This window comes from Megalobrama amblycephala, linkage group LG8, assembly GCF_018812025.1.
Source record: "Megalobrama amblycephala isolate DHTTF-2021 linkage group LG8, ASM1881202v1, whole genome shotgun sequence".
Taxonomy (NCBI): domain Eukaryota; kingdom Metazoa; phylum Chordata; class Actinopteri; order Cypriniformes; family Xenocyprididae; genus Megalobrama; species Megalobrama amblycephala.
In genome coordinates, this window is record NC_063051.1 from 24,894,467 (window position 1) to 24,919,787 (window position 25,321).

At 36.4% G+C, this 25,321-nt stretch overlaps 1 protein-coding gene across 1 annotated transcript; it reads left to right on the forward strand.

Moving 5' to 3' along the window:
* Nucleotides 1-1,270: 1,270 nt before the first annotated feature.
* Nucleotides 1,271-24,090, forward strand: LOC125273283 (glial cell line-derived neurotrophic factor). Its single transcript, XM_048198482.1, has 4 exons — nt 1,271-1,729; nt 14,815-14,885; nt 15,475-15,652; nt 22,702-24,090. Exons 1-4 carry the CDS (start codon nt 1,699-1,701, stop codon nt 23,124-23,126), a joined length of 705 nt encoding a protein of 234 aa, XP_048054439.1. The 5' UTR covers nt 1,271-1,698; the 3' UTR covers nt 23,127-24,090.
* Nucleotides 24,091-25,321: the final 1,231 nt, after the last annotated feature.

A 25,321-nucleotide genomic window follows, 5' to 3' on the forward strand; every position in this document is an offset into this window, starting at 1 on the left:
GTTTACACCCCGACACAGGTTTTCCATCAGCACCCAATGAGACATCAGGTCAAGCTCCACCTGCACTGCCTGAGGAAGGTATTTTAATCCTCTTTCTCTGTCTGTTTCAGATGGCATGGGCATTTGCTCCACAGACGCACACACACACACCGTCTGAGAGCAGCTCAAAATCCGGCGCAGAAGAGCTTGAGCTGCAGCCAATCTTGATAAACTCAGCTGTACAGAAATCCCGCCTCTGTATTGTGGGAAAGTGTGTTGTTTGCTAACCTGTCAGTTATTCTATTAGTCAGAAATCTGGTGTTGATATCTGTGCTGATTTATGTTAAAGCCGTGAAGTGATGCAATCACAGATAAGAATGCAGTTTCTGATTGAGCCAGAAAGTCGCACAATGTTGGTATTTGACCTTAAAATCAGAATGTCTCATTATTGTTTATTTAATATGTCACTGATTTTAATTTCTCTTTCATTTTCTTGGTCGTTAAATGCTCTTTGGCTGCGTATCTTTGCTATGACACTTGCCAAATTGAAATATACTGTATTTATTTATTGAAAATGAATGAAGGTGAAACCTAAGAGCTTTATGCAATCTTAATCCTTATAGATCTATTAAAGACTATTATTACTATTACTTACTCTAATTATTAGTATTGTTAATTTTTAGAATTTCACATAATTGTTAGTGTTTTGAACAAACTCTGTAAACCCAAGTATTAAAATGTGACACATAAGGAAAAATAGATGTACAAATATATAAAAAAAACATTTTTGATTCCACAAAGAAAGAACTTTTCAGTGAACAGTTCTAAAAAAGAACTATTTTTCTTACTTTGAAGAACTTTATAAAAATCTAAAGAACCTTTTGTGCAATGGAAAATTTCCATGGATGTTAAAGGTTCTTCATGGAAACATAAAAGCCAATAAAGAATCTTCATTTTTAAGAGTGTACTGGGAAACATCCTCGGCACTATGCAACTCACATTTTCTTCTGAAATTGTAAAAATGTGCTTATATTATTATGTAAACTCGTAGAACAGAGTAAAATAGAATATTTGATAATGGAGGCTGGGGCAAGAGAAATGCTGCAATACAGCTCCAATACTGCAGTGTCTCGACCAGGTGAGCGCGTTACCTGATATTGAGTCTTTCACTCCATTAGAACACATTATAATCAACGAAGCGGCCTCCAGTGCACGAGATGGAATTCTGACGTAGGCAGCCAATCGACCAATCGGAACACTCTCGTTATAATCTGCGGGGAGCGACGCGTTACAGTTTCGTGGATTATTATGGGATCGCTGGAGTTTGTCGCGTCGCGTCGCGTCGCGTCGCTCGCTTGTATCATGTGATAAGGGCTGGAATTTGACACCTCAGGGGTTGAAAACTCTCATGTGTTTATGGGACTTGATTTTGGCACAGGCTCCTGCGTTTAGAGTGGAGAGCGTCTCCTGAGGAACTACCGCGCGCGGGCTGTCCTGGACCTGAACGCGCCTGATCTTGCGTTTAAGACGCATCTGAGTCAGTCAAGACACCCCTAGTTTCTGGTCGCTCAGGACAATTTTATGTGAAAAACGTGGATGTTCAGAATTATGCATCTTCACTACAAGGAGAGGTCGAGAGGAAACATTTTAAGGAATACATTTTCATTATCTGTGGATTATTTTCACTTGTCAGTTTCTTAATTTATTTCACTCAAGTCCATGACAGGAGAGGTCGATCAGGACAGAAAAGGTAGGCTTATATATTTCTTCTTTTCTTTTCTTTTCTTTTCTTTTCTTTTCTTTTCTTTTCTTTTCTTTCTTAATGTCTTTATTATTTAATTTAAATCATGTTACATAGTAGGACATTGTTATAAAATTCGCATCTTTGAACAATTGTATTAGCATAATGACTACATTTATATTAGGCTATATTTAATTAATAATTTGTTAATATTTATATTTTATATATTTATGTTGGTAGAACCTTTCTCACTTGCTAATTGTGGCCCTTATCAGAGAAAAGGCATGTCATTTTTGACATGTCAGATATATTTCCGACATAAATTTAAAATATGTTAATTTATATAATAATATAATAAACTCAAGTAATGTTCTTGCTTTAAGTGTTGCTAAGCCCCAAAAGAATAAGAATCAGTAATAATTTGTCATCACAGAATATTCGATTCAAATTATATTTTTGTCTCATTTTTCACTCTAAGTATAACGTGTAACTTTTTTTTTTTTTTTTTTAAATAGCAGGAGTAAAATTAAATTTGATTTTCCCTTTAATATTTCCTTTATAAAACCATATAAATACACATCAGTTATTCTTGGATCTGTTGAAAGGTGGTTGATCCCAGAAAATTAAAGCAAAATAAAAGCTGCTTAACGACTCAATCTCATACAAACATGTTGAAAATGTACCTCAAAACACTTAATTAAGTGTATTCCTTTGCTTATTTGACAAGCTTTTTCTCTGCTGACTGAGCTGATGATTGATTATGGGACTGACAGTAAGTGTGCGCCTGAAAGAGCTGTTTTCCTGTCTGGAAGGGATGAAATCTGGATACAGTTAAGAGAATCCCAGGACTGTTTTCTCCACTCTGTGGTCTTATTATGGCCATTCGTGATTTTTCAAGTCTTATATCTGGCTATGAAGTCTCATCTGCTATGAGAAATTCTTCTACAAATTCTCGGTTCTAAATTCAATGAATTTGATCACACTTCTGGTCCTGGTGCATTGTTTTTCTTTGCATATGTTCAATGCTGGAACAAATGAACAGCACACCACAGCTGTGCCGTCTTGTAAGTATCTTTTTAAAAGATTTTGATTGGAATGCTCAGATATTCTTACACATAACCAGTTTCATATCTTCCATATCCCCATCTGGTTAAAATATTGTGATTGTTGAGCAGGTAATATTGCATTTCAGTATCAGATCGCAAACACTTCCAAATTGACTGCAGGCTACTCCCTGGTATCCTGTAATCCTTGGATCAAAATTATTCATTTATTTGTCTGTTGGCATGGTTTTATGTGACTAAGGCAATTCCTTTCTCTCGGGTTATTTGTTATGTCACGTTTAAAGATTAAGTAGCAATGCTGAGTCATTGGTTTGCTCTTTTTTAAGATGTACAGTATCTGGTGTGTTTTCACAGGGCACATGATGTGCTTTACAGTGATAGAATTTGATAGAGTTTTGTGGAACCCTTTATTATCATAGGTGGGTTTCTTTAGTTTATAACCTGCCATGTATTCATGATGAAATGTCTTTAATGTGCTCCGTTTTCCTGTTGCTGTGAGAGATTGGGTGTGCTGTCACTTAATGCTCAAGTGCCTGAATCACACCTGCTTTAAGAGACACTAATGCAAGCACCCAGTACTTTTCAGTTTTACTGTCTGCTGAAAGCAGTAATACCATTTAATCACTTCTAAACTGTCTATTTTTGGAGAATTGCTTTTAATTACTTTAATACTGTCTTATAATGGGTCATATAGTGGTTCTCAACTGCTTTTGCTCCAGGAACCAGATTTTTTTTTTGTTAAATGTAAGAACCGAAATGTTAAAACAATATAGTTAATTATTTTATCATTTTTTAATAAAATAGTTCTAAACATAAAAATATAAAACAGTTAATATTATAAAATAATTCAAAAATGATATTATAAAATAAATTATTTAAAATTTGTTAATATTAATAATGTGCTAAATACAGAGTTTGATTGGACACACAAGCCTTTGACAATGACAGTGTTTTCGCTTCCTTTTTTAAAGCTAAATAAATATTTTGCTATCCTAACTCACTTTTAGAAGAAAATGTTCTATATTCTGTCAGGCACTTCATATATAGAACCATTTAGGGGCTCCTATCATGGATTTTGTTTTAATGAATTAATTATGTTTTGACTCATTTTTAATTTTAATTAAATAATTCATTTCAAACATGAAAAAATTATGCAATCTTTTAAGACATTTCACCTTATATAAAACCTTTCTGGCATAAAGTTTTTTTTTTTTTTTAAATTGAGTCAAGAACCCTAGGGTTCTGTATAGAACCTTTTATTTTTTATTTTCAAGTGATGTGCACAATTATATGGTTAGGTGTATTTTTCTTTAGTTTCACATTTTGCATCCATTTTTGACCAACAAGATTTTTCCATGTAAACTGTTGTTTGAATTGCTCAGGTGTGTTTTCAGTGTCCATTTAATTTTGATGAAGCGACTACATAGCGAGTGTAGGTTTCACGACTCTTGAGTGCGTGGAAACGGGGCAGAACATGAGTGTCAGGCGATCACACGGGACACTGGAGCGCTGTGGTGTTAGAAAGAATTATGGACCGCAGTCACCGTGTGGCAGTCCACCGCTGGATAATTTATTACAGGCTCCACTAATGAACAGCCTAGTTGTGCAATAATGAGAAACACCTTATTCAGGGTCAGAGCAGGGCAGAGGGACACTAGAGCCCATAGAGAGAGGGTCAGATTCTTACATAAAGTTAAATACTAGTTTTGTGTAGCCAAGTTTTTGATATAAAGTCTGTTGCACGCTATACAGATTGTTTTGGACAAGAACAGCCCACTTAGACAGAAAGAGATTGATAGGTACATTTGTTTAGGTTTAGATCATGATGGAGAAATTAACAAGTATTGCACAGCAGAAAACACAAACATAAAACGGCAAAAGAAAAAATAGCAGAAAATGTTTATAGACTTTGTGATCAAAATTTTGATGTCCATCATTATACAGTTGCTACTAAACCCATCAAGATTTGATGCTACTTACCTGGAAAATGTTGGCAGTTTGGTGATTATTTCATCCTCAAAACCTTGTAAGCATGACTTGGTTTCCAGGAGGACTTATAATAGAAACTGGTGTGTCCTTCCTCCCAGAATTCAGATAAAGTTAGAGCTTTCCAGATCAAGAAGTGCTTTCCAGTTTTGTGTATGATATGCAAACTCTGAGCTGTGTGAGTCTAAACTAGTTAAATACTAACTGTTTGGAGGGGGTGTAGAGACCAATGTGAAAGCAATGGCGTTACACACTATAAGTGCATTCTGACTTATAAACATCTATTTTTTTTTTTTTTTTTCACATTAAATGCATCACATTTTATTTGAAGCATGTTCATAATATTTTTATCTTTTCAAATCTTGCCTGGATCAATTGGTTATCAGTATTAATATGCAATGGATTCTTAACTACTTTGAATTTGCTTTCTCCGTCATTAATTTCTTTCTAAAAAAAAGTATTTTTTGCAACGAACTTTAATGCAATTATTGTTTGTTTTGGACAACAATGAAAACAGACTTTCTTTCTCCTGAGGAAAAAATACCTCAATTATCTCAGGGTTTCAGACAGGAACTGACATGGTACCAGTCAAAATTCAGAGATCTCAGTATGAACTAAAACATTTCCCATCAAATTTTTCCAAGACCAAATGATCTGAGCTGCTTTCACAATACTTTAAAAGAAATTATATTCTCTATACTTTTTTAAAGCAACTATCGACTAATTTTGTCTGTTTCTCCTCATTTTAAGAAATAAAAATGGGTGCTTTCATTAAAATGGCAAAAATTAATAACAGTTTAATTTGTTACATTTATATAGTGCTTTTCTCGGCACTCAAAGCGCTTTACATATGGAAGTGGGAAACTCCTCAACCACCACCAATGTGCAGCATCCACCTGGATGATGCGACGGCAGCCATATTGCACCAGAATGCCCACCACACACCAGCTGATTGGTGGAGAAGAGACCGATTGATGAATCCAATCTGTGTATATGGAGATGATTAGGAAGCCATGATGATGGACAGAGGCCAATGGGCAAATTTGGATATCGGGGTTAAACCCCTACTCTTATTCGAAGGACATCCTAGGATTTTTAATGACTCTTAATGAGTCAGGACCTAGCTTTAACGTCTCATGCAAAGGACTGTGCTTTTTGACAGTATAGTGTCCCCATCACTATATGGGGCGTTAGGACCCAGACAGACCATAGAGTGAGAACCCACTACTGGCCTCAATAACACCTCTTCCAGCAGCAACCTAGTTTTTCCCATGAGGACTCCCATCCAGGGGTGCGTTTCCCAAAGCGAACTATGGTCGCAAGTTCTGTCGTTACCAATAGAGTTCAATGGGACTTGCGACCATGGTTCACCAACGATGCTTTCGGGAAACTCACCCCAGGTACTGACCAGGCTCAACCCAGCTTAGCTTCAGTGGGCCACCAGGCGAGAGCAGCAGAGTGATATAAACAGAAGTTGTGATAGTCTTTTCTTCCCTGTTGTGACGTATGTCTGAGTGAGGCGGCTTCTCAAACAAGAAAAATGTAGGGCTGGACTGGATTTTGTCCATGGGGAATTGATGGGATGGTTGTGGTTTGCTATTGGTGGATCTCATGTGAGTGACAGGTCGCCCCGCCCTCGCGCCAGTAAACACGTCATCAGAGAAGAGATGTCTCTGCAAGAGGGGGCGAGGGGAGTTGTTTTGATTAAAGATTACCTGGCATATTAATTTAAAAAAAACAATGATGTGCACTGATAAATCTTTTATAATAAATACTGAAATATTCCATAAAAAACAAGATTTGTCCATTTTGATTCAATGATGAATTTATGTCCACTGAACTACGAAAGAGCAACATTTTATTGCAATGAAATTTTCCTCTGGGTAAGGCTTTGAACCAATACGCTGCAATTTTTGAGAAGCATTGAACAGTGCACCACTTTGTGCTTGTATGCAGGATAGTTTGAGACTAAAGGAGTGAAAATGCATTGGGTTCACTCAGCAAACTCAGCCATGTGGAATGTTCTGTAATGTCATCTGGGTAAACAAATACAAACACTTTTCAGAAATACATCTCTTTCTCCCCTTCTCTGTCCATTCTGTCACTTCAGTTGAGCTCTCAAAATCAGTCTTCATTATTCCCAGTAACACACGTTAACCACCCCAGTTTACTCCTTTAGCTCCCATTTCTCCAACTGACAGCTTGGACCCCACAGATAATGAACAGACACTGCTGAGAAGTGTATCTGATTTGTTTCACACACACACACATGCTGGATTTTATTATTTGCAAAATGTTATTGATTCATCATGTCAGCGAGCAGGTTCATTTATCTTAATGGAGCGGACAGATGTGTGTATCTGTATACACCGCAGAGAAACAAGGAGATGAGAGCTAGATCATTGTGTGTGTGTGTGTGTGTGTGTGTGTGTGTGTGTGTGTGTGTGTGTGTGTTTGAGGAGAGCTCATAACTGGACATCTGGTTCTCCACTGTCACGCTCACACAGAAGTTTCTCAGTAGAGAATCCAAACAGACGCCTCTTCATTTACAGAAACTGAAACGTGTTTAAATTCTGTCAAAATTGTTCTTCCAGAGCAGCTCATGTCTCTTAGTTCACAGACAGGCTTGTATAAAATGTCTACATCTCTGATCATCTCTCTGTCTGTCTTATTCACAACAGTAGATACTTCTGAAGACAGCTGACTGTAAAATATCTCCCTTCCATGATGCATGGCCATTGCTATGCAGTAGATAGGGCATTCTGGGTGGTTGCTAGGCTGTTCTGGGCAGTTGCTAGGTGGTTGGTGCAATTGAAAAGAGTTCATCATCGAGTCTCTGTGATATTCTGGTCTTTTTATGCCTTGGGTCTCTCCTTCAAGCCACAGTAGCGTTTTTAATGTTTATTTTAAGGCAAAATTCACTTTCTTTTTTTTTTTTTTAGAAAAAAAAGGACACTGCCCCTCAACAAGTTTCATGTCTGAATCACAGATGGCGCAAGACGAGATGCATGCAAAATGTAACACTTAGGGCTAGATATTTAACTGTGAGCAATAGTGATAGTGATAGTGAGCACCGCACATACAGTGCATTTTCATGTAGACTTGCACTACCATTCAAAAGTTTGGAGTTGGTAAGATTTTTTTAATGTTTATGAAAGAAGTCTCTTCTGCTCACCAAGGCTTCATTTAAAACAGTACAAACAGTAATACTGTGAAATATTATTATAATTGAAAATAACTGCTTTTAATTTGAATGTATTGTAAAATGTAATTTATTCCTGTGATCAAAGCTGAATTTTCAGCATCATTACTCCAGTCTCCAGTGTCACATGATCCTTCAGAAATCATTCTAATATGCTGATTTGCTGCTCAAGAAACATTTCTGATTATTATCAATAGCCTCGTTTCCTCCGAAATTACTCAGAACAATTTGTTCCAGGAATTTTTTTTCCCTCCAGACCTGTTGCTGTCTGTGTTTCCATTGCAGGCTAAAGTACCGTGAAGATTAGTCCGGTGACGTAGGACTGCGTGCAACTTTACAGTTTCCGCTGGATTTCGTCCTCCGCATATAAACTTAAAGGGTTAGTTTACCCAAAAATGAAAATTCTGTCATTAATTACTCACCCGATTTCAAAACACTGCTTCTGAGCTTTACAAATCGAATCAGTGATTTGGATCTCCTATAAAACGACTAAACTGCTGAAATCATGTGACTTTGGCGCTCCGAATCACGATTCGTAAAGCTCAGAAGCAGTGTTTTGAAATCGACCATCACTATATTGTTGAAAAGTCGTTATTTTGTTTTTTTGGCACACAAAAAATATTCTTGTCGCTTTATAATATTAAGGTAGAACCACTGAACTCACATGAACTGATTTAAATATATTTTTAGTGTCTTTATGGACCTTGAGATTTTCAATGGCCTTGCTGTCTATAGAGGCCTCACTGAGCCATTGGATTTAATCAAAATATCTTAATTTGTGTTCTGAAGATAAACAAAGGTCTTACAGGTGTAGAACGACATGAGGGTGAGTAATAAATGACATTTTTTTCATTTTTGGGTGAACTAAACCTTTAACAAAGCCTGAACCTCGCTGTCGGTCCATCGGTTGTAATTTTTAAACTCCATTATTGATTCGAATAGCAAACAACTCTTACTGCACGCACCGCAACAGACTTTGAAAAATAGTGGTTGAAATAAAATACTGCATGGAGTCAACCAATCAAAATGCTGCGTGAACTCAACCAATCAGCATGATCAGCGGCCAAGTCCCACCCCCGAAAGTTCCTGAACTTTGAAAAAGTACTACCTGGCAAGCAGGTACTTTCTGAGGGGAAATTTTTAACCTGAAACTTCATTTAGACCATGGTCCTTGCAGTCGAAACACACCAAGTACCACCCCAAAGTCCCTGCGGTGGAAACTAAAAGTTTAAAACAGTTGTGCTGCTTCATGTTTTTTTCAGGATGCTTTGATGAATAGAAAGTTCAAAAGAACAGCATTTCTTTAAAAAGTTTTGCATCTTTTGAATCTTTTGTATAAACGTCTTTACTGTCACATTTTAACCAATTTAATGTATCCTTGCTGAATAAGAGTATTCATTTCTTTCCAAAGAAAAAAAATGGTAGTGTATTTGTTCAAGTTTTGCCTTTGGTTTTACATGCTACAAAATGAATACACTTGCTCCTCTGTGTCATGTTACATACTTTAATGTCATGTAACATGTTTAGTGCCTGATTTATGCTGCTTCCATTTGTCTTCCGAAGTTGGAAATTCCTAGTTCCCAGTAGGATCTTTTAACTGGAACGCCCCCTCAAGTAGGAGTCGGTTACCGCAACAACCTGACTTCAGAATGCAATATGGCTGCTCGGTGCATCATCCGTAGAGAAACAGTAATAATATATTGTTTATTAGCACTTCTGTTTGTCTGTGTCTTAATAAACAATATATAATAAACAATATATTATTACTGTTTCACTATGGTTGATGCGCTGAGCAGCCATATTGCATTCTGAAGTTGGGTTTTTGCAGTTCCCCCAAGTTTCCCAGTCACAACTCTGACTTGAGGGGGAGTTCCAGTTAAAAGTTCCTACTGGGAACTAGGAATTTCCCACTTCTGAGGACAAATGGAGCATACCAATAAACATGTTACTTGACACTTAAAGGCACAATATGTAAAATTTTTGCAGTAAAATATCCAAAAACCACTAGGCCAGTGTTAAATATTTTGTTCAGTACTTACAATATTCCAAATGTTTCCAACTATTTGTAAATCATGAGAAAATCGTGATTTTAACCACACGTATGGGACGTGTCCAGGAGTCGCCTGTCAATGGCGTCATATCTGCGTTACCCTCGGTTTCCGGTTTTATTTTGTAGAAACCATGGAAACGTTAATATAATACATGTTTTATTAGACAAGAGAACAACTGTTTGGTTACATTTATAGACAGAAAACAAATTATTGTTATATAGCTCAACATGTTTAGTCTTATTGTTTAAATCTAGTTTTCTTTATTTTCCGAGAGTACCATGCTTTTACTATGCCTCAGAGAAAAACACTATTTTATCAAGTAGCTAATATAGCATTTTCTCCATCATACAATACGTTTTAAAATTAATTGCATGCCATTTATCAACAAAAGCCACCCGGCATTTATTAATATGATATTCTAAAATCTATCAAGCTTACTGCAGTGTGCAACAAGTGTTTCACAGCAGCCGCCGAGCAAACGCACAGAGTAACTTATAAAATAATTTTCAACACAGTCAAATGTCTCTATATGACAACCAGCGCTGTGTTACCTCAGAAACTTTACCGGAAAAGCGGAAGCAGCGACTGCGGCATAATAAAAGCTCCACTGCTCACGAGGCGTGTCGCGTTCGTCTCTCATTAAAGGGATAGTTCACCCAAAAATGAAAATTTGATGTCTATCTGCTTACCCCCAGGGCATCCAAGATGTAGGTGACTTTGTTTCTTCAGTAGAACACAAATGATGATTTTTAACTCCAACCGTTGCCGTCTATCAGTCTTATAATGCGTGTCTATGGTAACACAATTTATAAGAGTCAATAAACATGCACAGACAAATTCAAATGAAACCCTGCGGCTCGTGACGACACATTGATGTCCTAAGACACGAAACGATAGGTTTGTGCGAGAAAACGAACAGTATTTATATTATTTTTTACCTCTTATACGCCACTATGTCCAACTGCGTTCAGCACTTGCTTAGTGAGGTCTGATCGCGCTCTGACAGCGGTAATGATGTCTCGCGCATATACTTCAATAAGTGCCAGACATTACTGCCGTTACACCCTTAATCGCTCCAGCGGCCTCGTTCAGCTCCAACACCACTCGCCCCGCTCTGCTTCAAACTACAGTAACGTTAAAAATCTCATCCACAAATATGATTTCTGCCCGAGTCTCATCCTGATTCTTTTCCACAGGCTGAGGTGAAGACGGCATCTCCCAAGAATCCGCACTAAAACTCGCGTCATCAAGCTGCGCCTTTGTTTTGAATAGACAACCTCTAGTGGCGAAAAAATTACATATCATAGCTTTAATACTCAAAAATTTTATTGATCTGACTGTACTGTCGCTATTGTATGAGAACTAGACTGAGCTGGATGTTGACATTTTTTGCAGAACTGCTTTATAGATGAAATGAACTAATTTAATAATTGATAATATTTTTTAGCTGATATATTTCATATAACAGCCGAAATGCATCTTTTTCCTGTTATAACTGTAAAGCTGCTTTGAAACAATCTGTATTGTATAAAGCGCTATATAAATAAAGGTGATTTGACTTAAACTCAGTGGTGCACACAGTCCTCTCCAACCTCTATTTGTGGACATGATACTTCGGCATTATCTGTGCAAAATAACGCTTGTGCGTTTGTATTCTGAAAGAGCAAGCATAACCAAGGTTTGCCTGGACATTCCCAGCTATGGCATTCGTCCTCTGAGATAAATGAATGCAGCATTATATTCCAGTCATTTCTGTTGGAAGATTGGTCGGCACGTGCAGCACAGCATTAGCAGCTCAGTGTGACTGTTTGAAACCAGACACTATCATATCGATTTCACAGTCCGTCTTTCTTTATACATGTTCTCTCTGATGTATGCCAGGAGGATGCTGACTTAGGTTTCTTATCATTTGATTTTCATGACATTTGTTTTTTAAAAGAATATTCCTGTGTCATCACCATTCGCCTCATTGGCTTACTGCATGTTTTGACAACCGTCCGCAGTGATGAATAATGCTCTTTCTTAATTTGAAGTTAAAGGAAGTTGCTCAACAGTGAATCATCTTAAACTTATTTACAACTTTTGATCGGGTGTAGGCGTGTGTGTTTGTAATTTGCTGCTTCATCTCAAATGTTTAGCTGTGGACCTTGCTTTTCTGTCCTCGGGTCATGAATTTTAGATAGACAGACAGACAGATAGACAGATAGATAGATAGATTACAAACAAACATACATGCATGAATACATACATACATGCAGACATAAATACATTTCATACATACATACCTATGACATTTTTAGAGATAGATAGATGCTTGTAGTTTATAATTGAAGAGTTTTATCAGTGTCAGCTGCAGTGAGTGCTTTAAATCTTCTAACTTTTATGCCACTCATTGAACCTGCTAAACTGTGCAGACTGTGTCAGTGCACACAACAGCTTGCAGCCTTCGGCGATGGCAGGTTATTCATAGCAACAGAGTGCTGTAAAACAGATATTTAAGGCTGCAGATAAAAACATCTCTCTAGGTCATCTCTGAATTGTGTTGCTACTTTCATCACATCCTGTTGTTTAATCATTTTATAGCTGGCACCTTTAAATGTGTGCAGTTTACGTACAGCACGAGAGAGCTTTTCACTGTCTGCATGTTTATACATGTTGTCAAGGACACCCTCTAAGCGATGTGATTAATGATTATATAATGTGAATTTAGGTGGAATGCCTTATTAGAACAGACATAGTGCCACACATTCTGTTGCAAGTGGTTTCCACGGCATTGCCAGGTGTACTAGGTAGTTGCTAGGGTGTGTGTGGTTGCTAGGGTGTTGCTAGAAGAAAATCATCGTATTGCTGAGTTAAGGAGTTTTCAGGAATCCCAAGGGGGTGCTAGAAAATCTGCAACACATTTCAGAGAAAAGAAAGTGTAAAGAAATGAAGAACAATGGTTGCTTTGGATCAATGTTTAGTGTGACAAGCATATTTATAATTATTTTGAATTCATAATAATTTCCATATAATATTAGTATTATTTTTTTACTTTAGTAAAAAAAAATGTATGTTGTCACTATTTTTTAAAAAAAGGTATAAATGTGAATGAGTCATTGACAAATAAGGTTTTTAAAAATGTAAAAAAAAAAAAAACATAATGGAGATATAATTAATTTTGAAGTTGTATTAAGTGTTAACAATGAGATTATTTGGTTTTTATAATCAATTAACAATGCTTTGTCATTTTTTACAAGATGGACAAAATTTGTCACAAAAAAATCATTTGGTTTAACCAAAATTTCGGTTTTACTGAATGACACTTTTTGTTATACTGAATGATGATATTTTCAAACAATGCTAACAGGCTGATATCTAGCTAGCTAGCCAGTTAGCTTGCTAGCTAGCAAGCAAAAGGACAATTAAACATTTCATATTTAATATGAAGCAGTTTTTAAAATATTACAACATTTTCCATGTTTTATAGTGGTTGTACCAAATGACCTTATGTTTCGGGACATGCGTATGAGCAAGTGAAAACATAAATTTTTCAAATAGCTAAGAGTTAGTCACTTTGCTTCACGACCATGTGGTCCTTTGCAGGTGTTTGAATGATGTCACATCCTGTCACATGATACTGACCGCATGACTTGATCCAAAATGGTCCCTTTATATTGGTTACTCCGAATGATTGATTAAATTCATTTTTCCGGATATTATTTCTCATAACAAAACAACGACTTCTACACTTAATTTTAATACTGTTTTGCACTGTTAATATATGATGTTATAAAATCATGCCAGAATAAAAAAAATATATACATTTATTACATTTTAAGATATTTTAATCACAAATGAAATGGCTGTATTGGTCTTTGGACGGCTAAACTCAAAATCTTTAAAATACCTTTATATGTAGCAAAATATAATTAAAACCTTTTGGATTCAATAAATAAGATCTAGTTGTACTACCTTACATACTTTGAATGTCATATCTTTGTTTTTTATTATCATTAAAGTTGCCCTAGAACACTTTTTCACAAGATGTAATATAAGTCTAAGGTGTCCCCTGAATGTGTCTGTGAAGTTTCAGCTCAAAATACCCCATAGATTTTTTTTAAATTCAATTTTTTAACCGCCTATTTTGGGGCATCATGTCATGACTTGTCATGTCATTGACACGAATATAGTATAAAATATGTATTAAAATATATAGTCTGTAGATTGAAGGTTGTCTTTTGCAAAGGGATCATCACATTTGACCATATATTTAAAAGTTTAAATATGGATATTTAAATATAGAAAGGTAATTTTCTCCTCATTAGGCTACATAATTTAATGAATGTCCATAGCACAAATTAACATCTATACATCTATTTGTAATAAAATCTGATTGATATTATTTGTGCATCTATATTGTATCTCTTTACACATTATGCCTTCTGCAGATGAAATTTAACAAGATAGAAAATGGCTAAATAACTTTATTTTGTGACATATTAAAGCAATTTTCCCCCCAAAATTAAAATTCTCTCATCATTCATTCAACACCATCATGTCTGTCAAATATATGCTGTTTTTTCCCCCATAAAATGCGAAATCTGAAATTTTGGATTGCTTTTTGTACAAGGAGTGTTTCCAGTGATCTATTTTTGCTACTTTCATCACATCCCGTTGTTTAATTGCTGTCACATTCAGAAATGCAGATATGAGAGAACATGTAAAGAACTGTTTCTTTAAGAACTTCTTCTTTAGTGTCCATGTATTTGCATGCATATCAAATGAAATATCCTTTCTTTTGTTTTCTAGATGGCAAAGGGTGGAGATGTCCGGAGAATTGCATGGCCGCACTTGCCCGATGTCACCTGAGAAACTGGAAGGTGAGCATTCCACATATCATTTGGGATATCGCTTAATAAATAAACACACACTTTGATGCTGTCTGACATATAATCTCAATCCCTGTTCGGTCTTGGCTTTAGTGTGTCAGAAGCTTGTCGGTTTAGACTTGTTTGTGTGTCAATTGCGGTTGATTTTCACTCCGGTTCATCGGATCTTTTCAGCCAGACACTCCACAGACACTCATTCATTAAAGTCATCCTGAAATATTTACTCATCGGGATCTACGGCGGTGTTGGGTGTTACTTAAGTAATTAAAGAGGTTGAAGTGTTGGCTGTGTAAGATCATTCACGGCAGGGTGGAGGTCTGCTGTAGTTCAGGTTTGGGGGTGGGACGTGTATCCATGTGAATGGGCCGATCAGACATCACGGATCAGTTTACTCAGGGTTTATATAACACAGAAGAGTAATGGGCAGGTTGCGACAGCGCAGGGAGATTAACCCTGGGGATTCATGTCATTATATTGCCTACTAGGGATTATTTCTTGTTTTTGTAAGTGTTATTGGCTTTCTTTAAATTCATACACACTGTACCAGTTTTAATGCTGACATCATTTCTTCTTCCTGTAGGTGATGCTGCTGGTGTTTGTATGTTTTCTGGGTCTGGTTGATGGACATTTCCTGCAGGAGGAGACAGAAGAACCCCGTCCTAGCAAACTGAGAACCTTTTCAAACCATCCAGAACGTCCAGGACTGCAGAAAGACATAGATGAGAGGCAGAGCAGAGCATCATGGACAGGATTGCATGGTTAGTACACTATAGACGGTGTATGGGAAACTGGGGCTAGTTGTCACGCTTTCTACTTAAGTGAATGAATTCTCAAAGTGGGTTCATTTTTAAATTATGAATATGTAAAGTCTTGGCTACAAAATAACCGATAAGAAAAGTGTGTTTTTTATATAGCACTTTATATAATACAGATTGTTTCAAAGCAGCTTTACTGCTTTTTGTTGTAAAATTCATCAATTATGAAACACATTTAATTTCAGCTGTAAAGCAGCTCTACAGATGATAATATTATCATTATTCATCTCAGGTCAGTTCAATGTTGATTCAGTTCAGTTCAATAACAGCACTGATGTTGCAAAGTTAGTATCATTATTCAGCCCAATGCAGTTTAAAAAATGTTTTCATTCGATAATGTCAGTGCATTCGGACCATCCATACCCATCCATCATAAACTTGTATTCCACACGGCTGTGGGGGGTTAATAAAGGCCTTCTGAAGCGAAACGATGCGTTTGTGTAAAAAAAAAAAAAAATCCATATTTAAACAAGTTATGAAGTCAAATATCGAGTTTCCACCAGACCGCCTTCCGTATTCAAGTTACGAAGAAAGTGTAAACTGGCGTCGCGTCAGTTACACTTTTTCCGTAAGTTGTATAGGGAAGGCGTAGGATGTAGCATAAGCTTTGTGATCTGCAAGAGTTTTACACTTTCTTCGTACGTTGAATACGGAAGGCGATCTGGCGGAAGCTCGATATTTGACTTCAATTAATAAATTATTATTTTTTTTTTACATTATTTTTACATATTTATTTTTTATAATTATTAATAAATAATAAATAAATAATTTTTGAAAATTTGCATATGATATGATCCTAATTTAGGACCATTTTAAGGGACTGAATTTAACATACAAAACACTGTTAACACATGTTATTGCACTTTTGACTCACAGTCTTATAGTTATAGTGATATATTTCTAGAGACAACCTCCCCATTTTGACTACAGTATGCTTTAATTCAGTTTACAAGCCTCATCCACCTTTAACATTGTTGCAAAGCCTGTCATTAAAATTGGAGACTTTTCGTCCGTATCCCACAGTAAAATTAAGCCATCAAAAACACTTGGTGATAGATGTGAGCAATTTCAAAATTATACGTTGTCACGAAGTGTGTACCAAAGGCTGTGTTGCAAACCATATATTGTAGCTGATTCTCTGTAGCAGATTGAAGCTTGTGGATCTTCACCAAGCTGTTTCAGATGTAAACTACCAACTTTGTCTCTCAAGTGTTTCTCTTAAAATTCCTTAGGAGAAATAGAAATAGTCACAAATGAGTCAATAGTTGACATGCAGTAAGTGTATAGAGCTATAAAATGAATGTGGATAGATAATTTGGCATTGGAAAAGTTTAATGAGAAATGTTTGTTCATTATTGAGATATCTGACTTTTCACTAAAACAAAACCCTTAATTTTTTCTTATTGCTGGATAGGAAAAACAGCAAAAATAGATTTCTTTTGTTGTTTTTCTGTCGTATGGGAAGCTGTCTTGGTTAGGTCAGAAGAATGGAAGGTGAAACCAGTTCAGTCTGAGACAATTACATTTTCTGTCTAACCTGTCAGAGGTTTGAATCCTTTGGGAAGTCTGGTTTGCAGTTTCTGTTATCTCAAACACTTCACAAAGACTTAATGGGTGAATCTCACGAAACCTGTCATGTCCAGATCATACTTCATCCCAAATTCAAAAGCAAAAAAAAAAAAAAAAAAAGACTTTTTGCTTAAACTCCTACTTTATTTTACTGCATTGTCATTTATAAACACATTTTTCTTTTTAAATATTTTGAACAATATGGGAAATCTCAGAAGTAAAAAATTCAGACTTTGCATTACGGTAACGAGAATTTGGGGATTAAATGTGCTTAAATGTGATAATGTCATAATGGGTAGTATCTTTGTGGACATAAATAGGCTTCATTTTCTTTATGCAGAATATGATTTGTTCTTTTATTTTGATTTTGTGGGTGAAACATGACCTGAAATGTTTATGTACACAGTAATACTTTATGTCTATGGTCCAGTTTAGACATTCTACTAACTATTTTACTAACTTTGCAACTACATTTCAACTAGCAGTCAGTAGAGTATTAGTAGACTGTCTGTTTAATATCTGCTAACACTTTATTTTGATGCTCCCCAACAGACATTCAACTGACCGTAAGCAACTACATCTCAACTTATTCTACTAAACCGAACCTGCTAATACTCTAATGAGAGTTAGTTGACATGTGGTTGAACAAGTTACTTACAGTTAGTAGAATGTCAAAAGCTGACCATCAAAATAAAGTGTAACCATGTACACTTTTCTGCATTTCTACAGAATATCTTTGTTGAAATGTGAGACGAAGTTCTTCTAATCCTGTGATTCTGTGTGATTCTCATGTCACAGTGACGGCTCACACCTTGCTTAAAGGCGAATTCCTTGCAAAGTATCGTATTTTCGTTTGTTTCCTTATGTTCAGTGGAAATAATAATCTGTGCACATAATAATGTAGAAACACGAGTGGTATGCAAACTTACCGTGAGTGTCTCTTGTGAGGACATGCACACATACAGACCTAAATGATGTTCTCTTTAATTGCTCTAAGGATGTTCTGTCATTTGATGTTGACATATCCATGCTAACATGAAAACATTGTTTGTTTTGTGCAATATGATAAACATGATCAGCATTGGTTGAGCGCTTGACATGTTGGGCAAACAAACAGAGCGATGTTTTTAGAGTGTAACGGAGTCACAATGTTTACACTCTTCAGGAAGTCAACCGTGATATTGACCATTTTGCAGCCACCGAATTAAACCCTATTCATCAAAACCCTACTCTCAATGGATTCTGAATAGCCACTAAAAATACACAAAAAAGCTAAAATTGTCTCCAATGCTCATCAAGGCTACATTTATTTGATCAGAAATACAGTAAAAACAGTAAAATTGTGAAATATTATTACAACTTAAAATAACAGTTTTCTATGTGATCTGTGAATTCCTGTGATCAAAGTTGAATTTTCAGCATCATTACTCCAGTCTTCAGTGTCACATGATCCTTCAGAAATCATTCTAATATGCTGATTTGCTGCTCAAGAAACATTTCTGATTATTATCAATGTTGAAAACAGTTGAGCTGCTTCATATTGTTGTGGAAACCGTGATACTCTTTTTCAGGATTCTTTGATGAATAGAAAGTTTTAAAAAATAAAACAGCATTTTGTTTGAAAGAGAAATCTTTTGTAACATTATTAATGTCTTTACTGTCCAATTTTGATCATTGTAATGCATCCTTGCTGAATACATTTATTAATTTTCTTTAAAAATGTCTTTATTGACCACAAAAACTTTTGAACGGTAGTGTAGAACCTTCTTTAAAAATTAATACGACATTTGTGACATTTAAATGGACTGAATAAGCATTACATACACTCAAAAAAATATTTAAGCCCATTTTTAAGATTTACGAATTGTAAAATTCCATCAAAATTAATTGAATAATCCTTACATGTTATTCATATTAAAAAAAAGTAAAAGAAAAAAAAACTAGAGCTTATTAAAACATGTTTCCTATTCATACATGAAAACATTTTTTTTATTATTTTTTTTTTTTATTTAAGAATACGAATCATATAAACTGAAATGGTCCTTTCCATAGTTCCATTAAGATTTATAGCTAACACTTTACAATAAGGTTCATTTGTTAACATTAGTTAATGTATTAACTAACATGAACTAACAATGAACAATACATTTGGTACAATATTAATCTTTGTTAATGTTAGTAAATAAAAATACAGTTGTTCATGTTAGATCACACTTCACAGTGCATTAACTAATAATCAAAACTTTGGATTTTAATAATGTTGTAAATGTTGAAATTAACATTAGATTATAAATGATGTAGCAAACACTGGGGCTAAGAGACAAAATCTCCTATGACAACTTTCAGTATTACATACGATCGGGGCGGAGAAAAAAACACAACCCTGCAGACAGGTAAATGCCGTTATCGCTGTTTTTCATGTTTGTAAAGTAAATATGTTTATGCCAGATGCTGGCGTTTGACATGCGTTTGACTAATCATCGTACACTCACGTCACTGATAGTTCCTATATAGCTGGTTTAGACCCTACTCCGAAGTAAGAGCTAATTTAGTTCCCCCAAAAGGAGTTCCCAGAACTAAAATCGTTCCTAGTTCCTGCAGTGCGAACATGGCAAAATCTTTGTACTTCAGCCAATAGTTCAAGGAACTATGAAAAGGTTCCTCTAGTGCGAAAGCCCCTTAGGTGACCGTAGGACTTTAAACCTTAAGAAAACCCCTGCTGGTAGTATGTATCAAGTAGTAGAGAAATTTTCTGTGTGATTTAGTTAGAAATTCACTTATAGCACCAACATCTGGGATAAGAGAAGTATTAACATATCGCAAATAAAATTACACACTTTACCTTTAAGAGGAAGGATTTTTTCTTTATTGACATTATGTTTTACAGTACACCAGTTTTCACATCCAGTACATTTGACGTTTTCCCCAACTCACGCATGCGATAGAATAATGTCAGCATGCTCTCCCTTATCAATTTTGTGTTCCACTTCAAATAATCCAAAGCTCCTCTGTGCAGGTTTTGACACAGCAAATTGCTCCCTTGGAAGCTAATTACAGCAATCTTCGCCTGGAGAAAGTTTGTATCATATTCTAAGGTTCTCCTCAACTTGTGACTTTAAACAAAACCCTATAAACATGATGTGGCATGTCATGGGATGTTTTCAATGCTGCATGCTGCATTTGCATGAGTTACAGTACAACAATAGTACAGAGCAGTAGCAGTAACAGCAGGAGGAATTTCACACTGTGGTGATCTCGCTGGAGAGACATGCACCGTTACACAATCAGCTGTTGAGGTGTGAACCAGGGCCACTAGTGTTATCACCTTTTTAAATGCCAGTGTTACATTACAGTGGGCGGATATGCCTTGTGCTGTCAGGAATGGAGACTATTTTAATGCATCCGAGCCACGTGCCAGATCCTGTATTCTCTGGAGAAGTAGTTCACCTGAGAATCATTTACTCATGCCAGTGTCATTCCAAACCTGAATGACTTTCTATCTTTTGCAGAACACAATAGGTGTTTTTTTTTTTTTGTATATAAAAGAAAATCCTGGCCTGTGGTCAATATAGTGAAAATGAATGGGGACGGGTGCCTGTCAAGATGACAAAAAAGCACTATCACATAAAGGTATGATAAGTAGTCAATACAAGCTTATTGCTTATTTCAAGTTTACTGAAATTATTTGATAGTAGAACAGGAGCAGAAATGCACTGAAAACAGATGTCAAATCCATTATGTTGCCATTAGATATGTAGCATTAGGTTTTATGTAAACTACATCAAACATCATTGGCTCTTGTGTATCTTGTGACCCAAAGGTTTTTTGCATTAAACCGGTTGAATGAATGATTCAATTACTCATTCATAAAGACACTTTTTCCATTACTGAATGAATCAGCGTTTTTCAACAATTTGATTGAATGAATCGTTCAATTCATTCATAAAAACAGTCACTTGTCGCCACCTACTGCACTGTAAAAAAAAAAAAAAATCAGTGTTTTAGTTGAGAAAACTCAAAAAATTGAGTTGACCATTTTTAAATGAACTATCCTTTTAAGGGGACCATAAAGTTTCTTGTGTATTCAGTTACTTATATGCACCAAAGTTTAAAACACTCATTGAAATGGAGGAAACTTCAACAAAAAGAACTCTAATCACTCTAATGGTGACTTGAAACATAACTTTTCAAACAAAATATGATCAAAAACACTACATAAAGCTTAAACATCTATTCATTCTGAATAACAAATAGTTGTCGTCATAAGTTCCCATGCTTTGACCAAAAACACAATTCAGAAATGAAACTGAGCTTTGCTCTGCAGCTTGTTAGTTGACATTTTAAGTTTTGCTGTTTAATATTTTAAGTTGCTAAATGGCCTAAAATTTGCAGAATTATTAGGCAAGTTGATTTTCTGATTAAATTTTTTTTCCCCAAGCACATTTTACCAATTACAAACCACATCAATCTTAATTACTACTATTCATTTTGTATTTAATCATTTATAAGTGATATATTATTGTTCGTGAAGGCTGGAAATGAAAAACGCCTTATATTCAGGTGTGCATAATTATTACAAGTAATACAGATAAAATTAGCCAAAAAAGGCAAAAATTATTAAATGCCCATGAGAAGGATGCAATATTAATGCAATACTAGAAATTGCAAAGTTAAGGCATGACAATTGGACAGCAAAGCGCTCATTGGGTCAGCAGGGTCAGACAAAAACATGTGGAGAAGAAAAGACATGTTAACTGCAAAAGAATTAAGAATTAAGGCGAAGAATTAAGTGGGAAACCATCAGGAACCCTTTAGTCTCCATCAGCGCCACAATTTTCCAGAACTGCAACCTACTTGGAGGTCTCAGAGACTTAGGTTAGGTAAAGAATCCTAAAAAATGACCCCCACTTAATAAGAATCACGAGCTGAAGTGTTGTAAAATACATGAAGACTGATTTTTATATATATATATATATATATATATATATATATAGGCTTTATAGACAGATAGATTGAGAGTGACACATCCTCCTGTACCACTGTTTGAAGAATTTATCTTCCAGAATCTGGCAGCAAGTTTTGGAAGATCATTTTTAGTCCATCTCTGCAAGACAGACTTTTTTTATTTTATTTTTTACAGTGAACGTTGTAACATGCAGAACGTGTCAAACTGTGAAAATTCCAAGTGATGTTGGTCTGTTACATTAGAACTCATAGAATGCTGCTCGACCAATCAGATTCAAGGACCAGAACTAAGTATTGCATAATTTATGATAGATTTATGGTGAAAAGAGTGGCAAAATATTCTTCAAAAATTGTCATTTTGTGTCACCCAGAAGAAAGAAATTCATACAGGTTTGTAACAAAATAAGTAATGTGCTGTGGTCAGTTCTACTATCAACTTGTGCTTTCTGTCTCCTTAGACCCATCGCTAGCCGAAGAAGGTGAGGGTCATCGAATCCGTTGGCAGCGCTCCTCTACAAACACCTCCAGTTTGCGGAAATCTCCCAAGAATCGCAAGGAACGTCGCAACCGCACACGAGGCCGGAGCAGCCAGGACTGTCGTTTGGAGAGGAAGGAGATGAGGGTGCGTGATCTCGGCCTCGGTTACGACTCGGACGAGATCGTTCTGTTTAAGTACTGCGTGGGGACGTGCATGAGCGCCCGTAAGAACTACGACCTGGCCCTGAAAGTGCTAACAGATAACGGCAGCGTTCCAAGCCGTAAAGTGAGCACTCACCCCTGCTGCAGACCGACGCGCTTCGAGACTGTCTCTTTCATGGACGCCCAGACGAGCTGGCAAACCATCAAATGGCTTTCAGCAGCCAACTGCAGCTGTGTGGGATGAGAGAACCGAGGAAACACAGCCGGTAAAGTCAATCCAAAGCTCCGGTGTAGAACGAAAGGGAATTCCACTGCAAGGAATCTGTGATGCAGCACTCCTGGTGATGAGAGCTTCGACAGTGCGGTGCAAACGCAGCGGATCTGCCGTCGTGAGCACAGGAACCACAGGAATAAAGGACGTCCTGCAGGGTAACTGTCAGAAAGCGTGGAAGTCTGCATCATCTGACCTCGGAGAGCTAAAAACTACCTGTGAAGCGAGTCCTCAGAAACAGTATCTGCTCCAGACTGCAGCTCTACATGGAAAGTTTGTGAAAAGTAACTTGAAGGCCTACATTTCACATTATGAGATTGAGTATTCAGTATGTTTTAAGAATGACGTGAATACCATGAAGGTTCATTTTAACAGATCAGAAGGTGCTTTAATTCACTTATCAGCTTAGCATGTGTTTTTGTTATACACACGCTTTCCTTAAGCCAAGAGCACACTGCAAGACTGAAGCGCGTCACCTATTTATGTTTACGATAAATTGTTCTAAACACAGGCCAAACATTTGTGCTGAACGCAATTAACATGCAGCAATTCCCCATTTTGCAGGCTGGTTCTGAATGCTAAGTCGTGGATTTCTGCACTGCAATGATCGGCTCTTTAGAATGATGAAATCGTGCTCGATTACACTGCATGTCTGGACGTATGCCCGGTTTTTACGCTCTCCTCCATCATCTGATCATCATTAGATGAATTACTGCTGCCATGATCGCTAGGAAATGTACACAAACTATTTTTAACTCTTTTCAACTCTTTGCTCTTTTAAACAAAGTTCCGCCAGCTTTCCATATGCAGAACAAGCTCAAGCATTGAATTTTGTGAATGTTTTATTTTTATAATAAGCTTTTTTTTTTTACATAGAAATGAGCTGTGCTTGCATTTATAAGAAATGACGATGAACTAATTTACAATACTGTTCAAAATTTGGGGGTCAGTAAGAAATTAATACTTTTAATCAGCAAGGTTGCATTTAAAGGATTAGTTCACTTCAGAGTTAAAATTTCCTGTTAATTTACTCACCCACATGTCATCCAAGATGTTCATGTCTTTCTCTCTTTCTTTAGTCGAAAAGAAATTAAGGTTTTTGAGGAAAACATTCCAGGAGTTTTCTCCATATAGTGGACCTCAGTGGGGTACAATGGGGTGGAGGTCCAAGTTGCAGTTTCAAATCGCTCTACATGATCCCAGATGAGGAACAAGCGTCTTGTCTAGTGAAACGATTTTTTCCACAAAAAAAAATAGAAATTCATATACTTTTTAACCACAAATGCTCATCTTGCACTGCTCTGCGATCCGCCACGAATGACTTAATCACTTTGGAAAGGTCACGCATAAGTCAAAGTATAGATCCAGTGTCTACAAAGTGAACGTAAAAAGACTAAGCCAAACACCCTTTACAAAAAAAAAAAAAAAGTAAAACAACGATGTCGGGCAATTTTGAAGTTGGAGGAAAAAATGAGATTTTGCCCTGCTGTGGTACTTCCATCTACGTCATGCGTGACCTTTCTGACGTGATTACGTAATGTGTGGCGTATCGCAGAGCAGTGCAAGACGAGCATTTGTGGTTAAAAAGTGTATATATATATAATATATACACTCACCTAAAGGATTATTAGGTGATTATTATAATTATCTAATCAACCAATCACATGGCAGTTGCTTCAATGCATTTAGGGGTGTGGTCCTGGTCAAGAAAATCTCCTGAACTCCAAACTGAATGTCAGAATGGGAAAGAAAGGTGATTTAAGCAATTTTGAGCGTGGCATGGTTGTTGGTGCCAGACGGGCCAGTCTGAGTATTTCACAATCTGCTCAGTTACTGGGATTTTCACGCACAACCATTTCTAGGGTTTACAAAGAATGGTGTGAAAAGGGAAAAACATCCAGTATGCAACGGTCCTGTGGGCGAAAATGCCTTGTTGATGCTAGAGGTCAGAGGAGAATGGGCCGACTGATTCAAGCTGATAGAAGAGCAACTTTGGACTGAAATAACCACTCGTTACAACCGAGGTATGCAGCAAAGCATTTGTGAAGCCACAACACGCACAACTTGAGGTGGATGGGCTACAACAGCAGAAGACCCCACCGGGTACCACTCATCTCCACTACAAATAGGAAAAAGAGGCTACAATTTGCACGAGCTCACCAAAATTG

Bases quoted from the DNA above. Each gene is read 5' to 3' on its own strand.
- LOC125273283 (XM_048198482.1), top strand. From the start codon at position 1,699: ATGACAGGAGAGGTCGATCAGGACAGAAAAG. The intron at 1,730-14,814 runs GTAGGCTTATAT...TTTGTTTTCTAG, and splicing joins GGTCGATCAGGACAGAAAAG to ATGGCAAAGGGTGGAGATGT. The intron at 15,653-22,701 runs GTTAGTACACTA...CTGTCTCCTTAG, and splicing joins ATCATGGACAGGATTGCATG to ACCCATCGCTAGCCGAAGAA.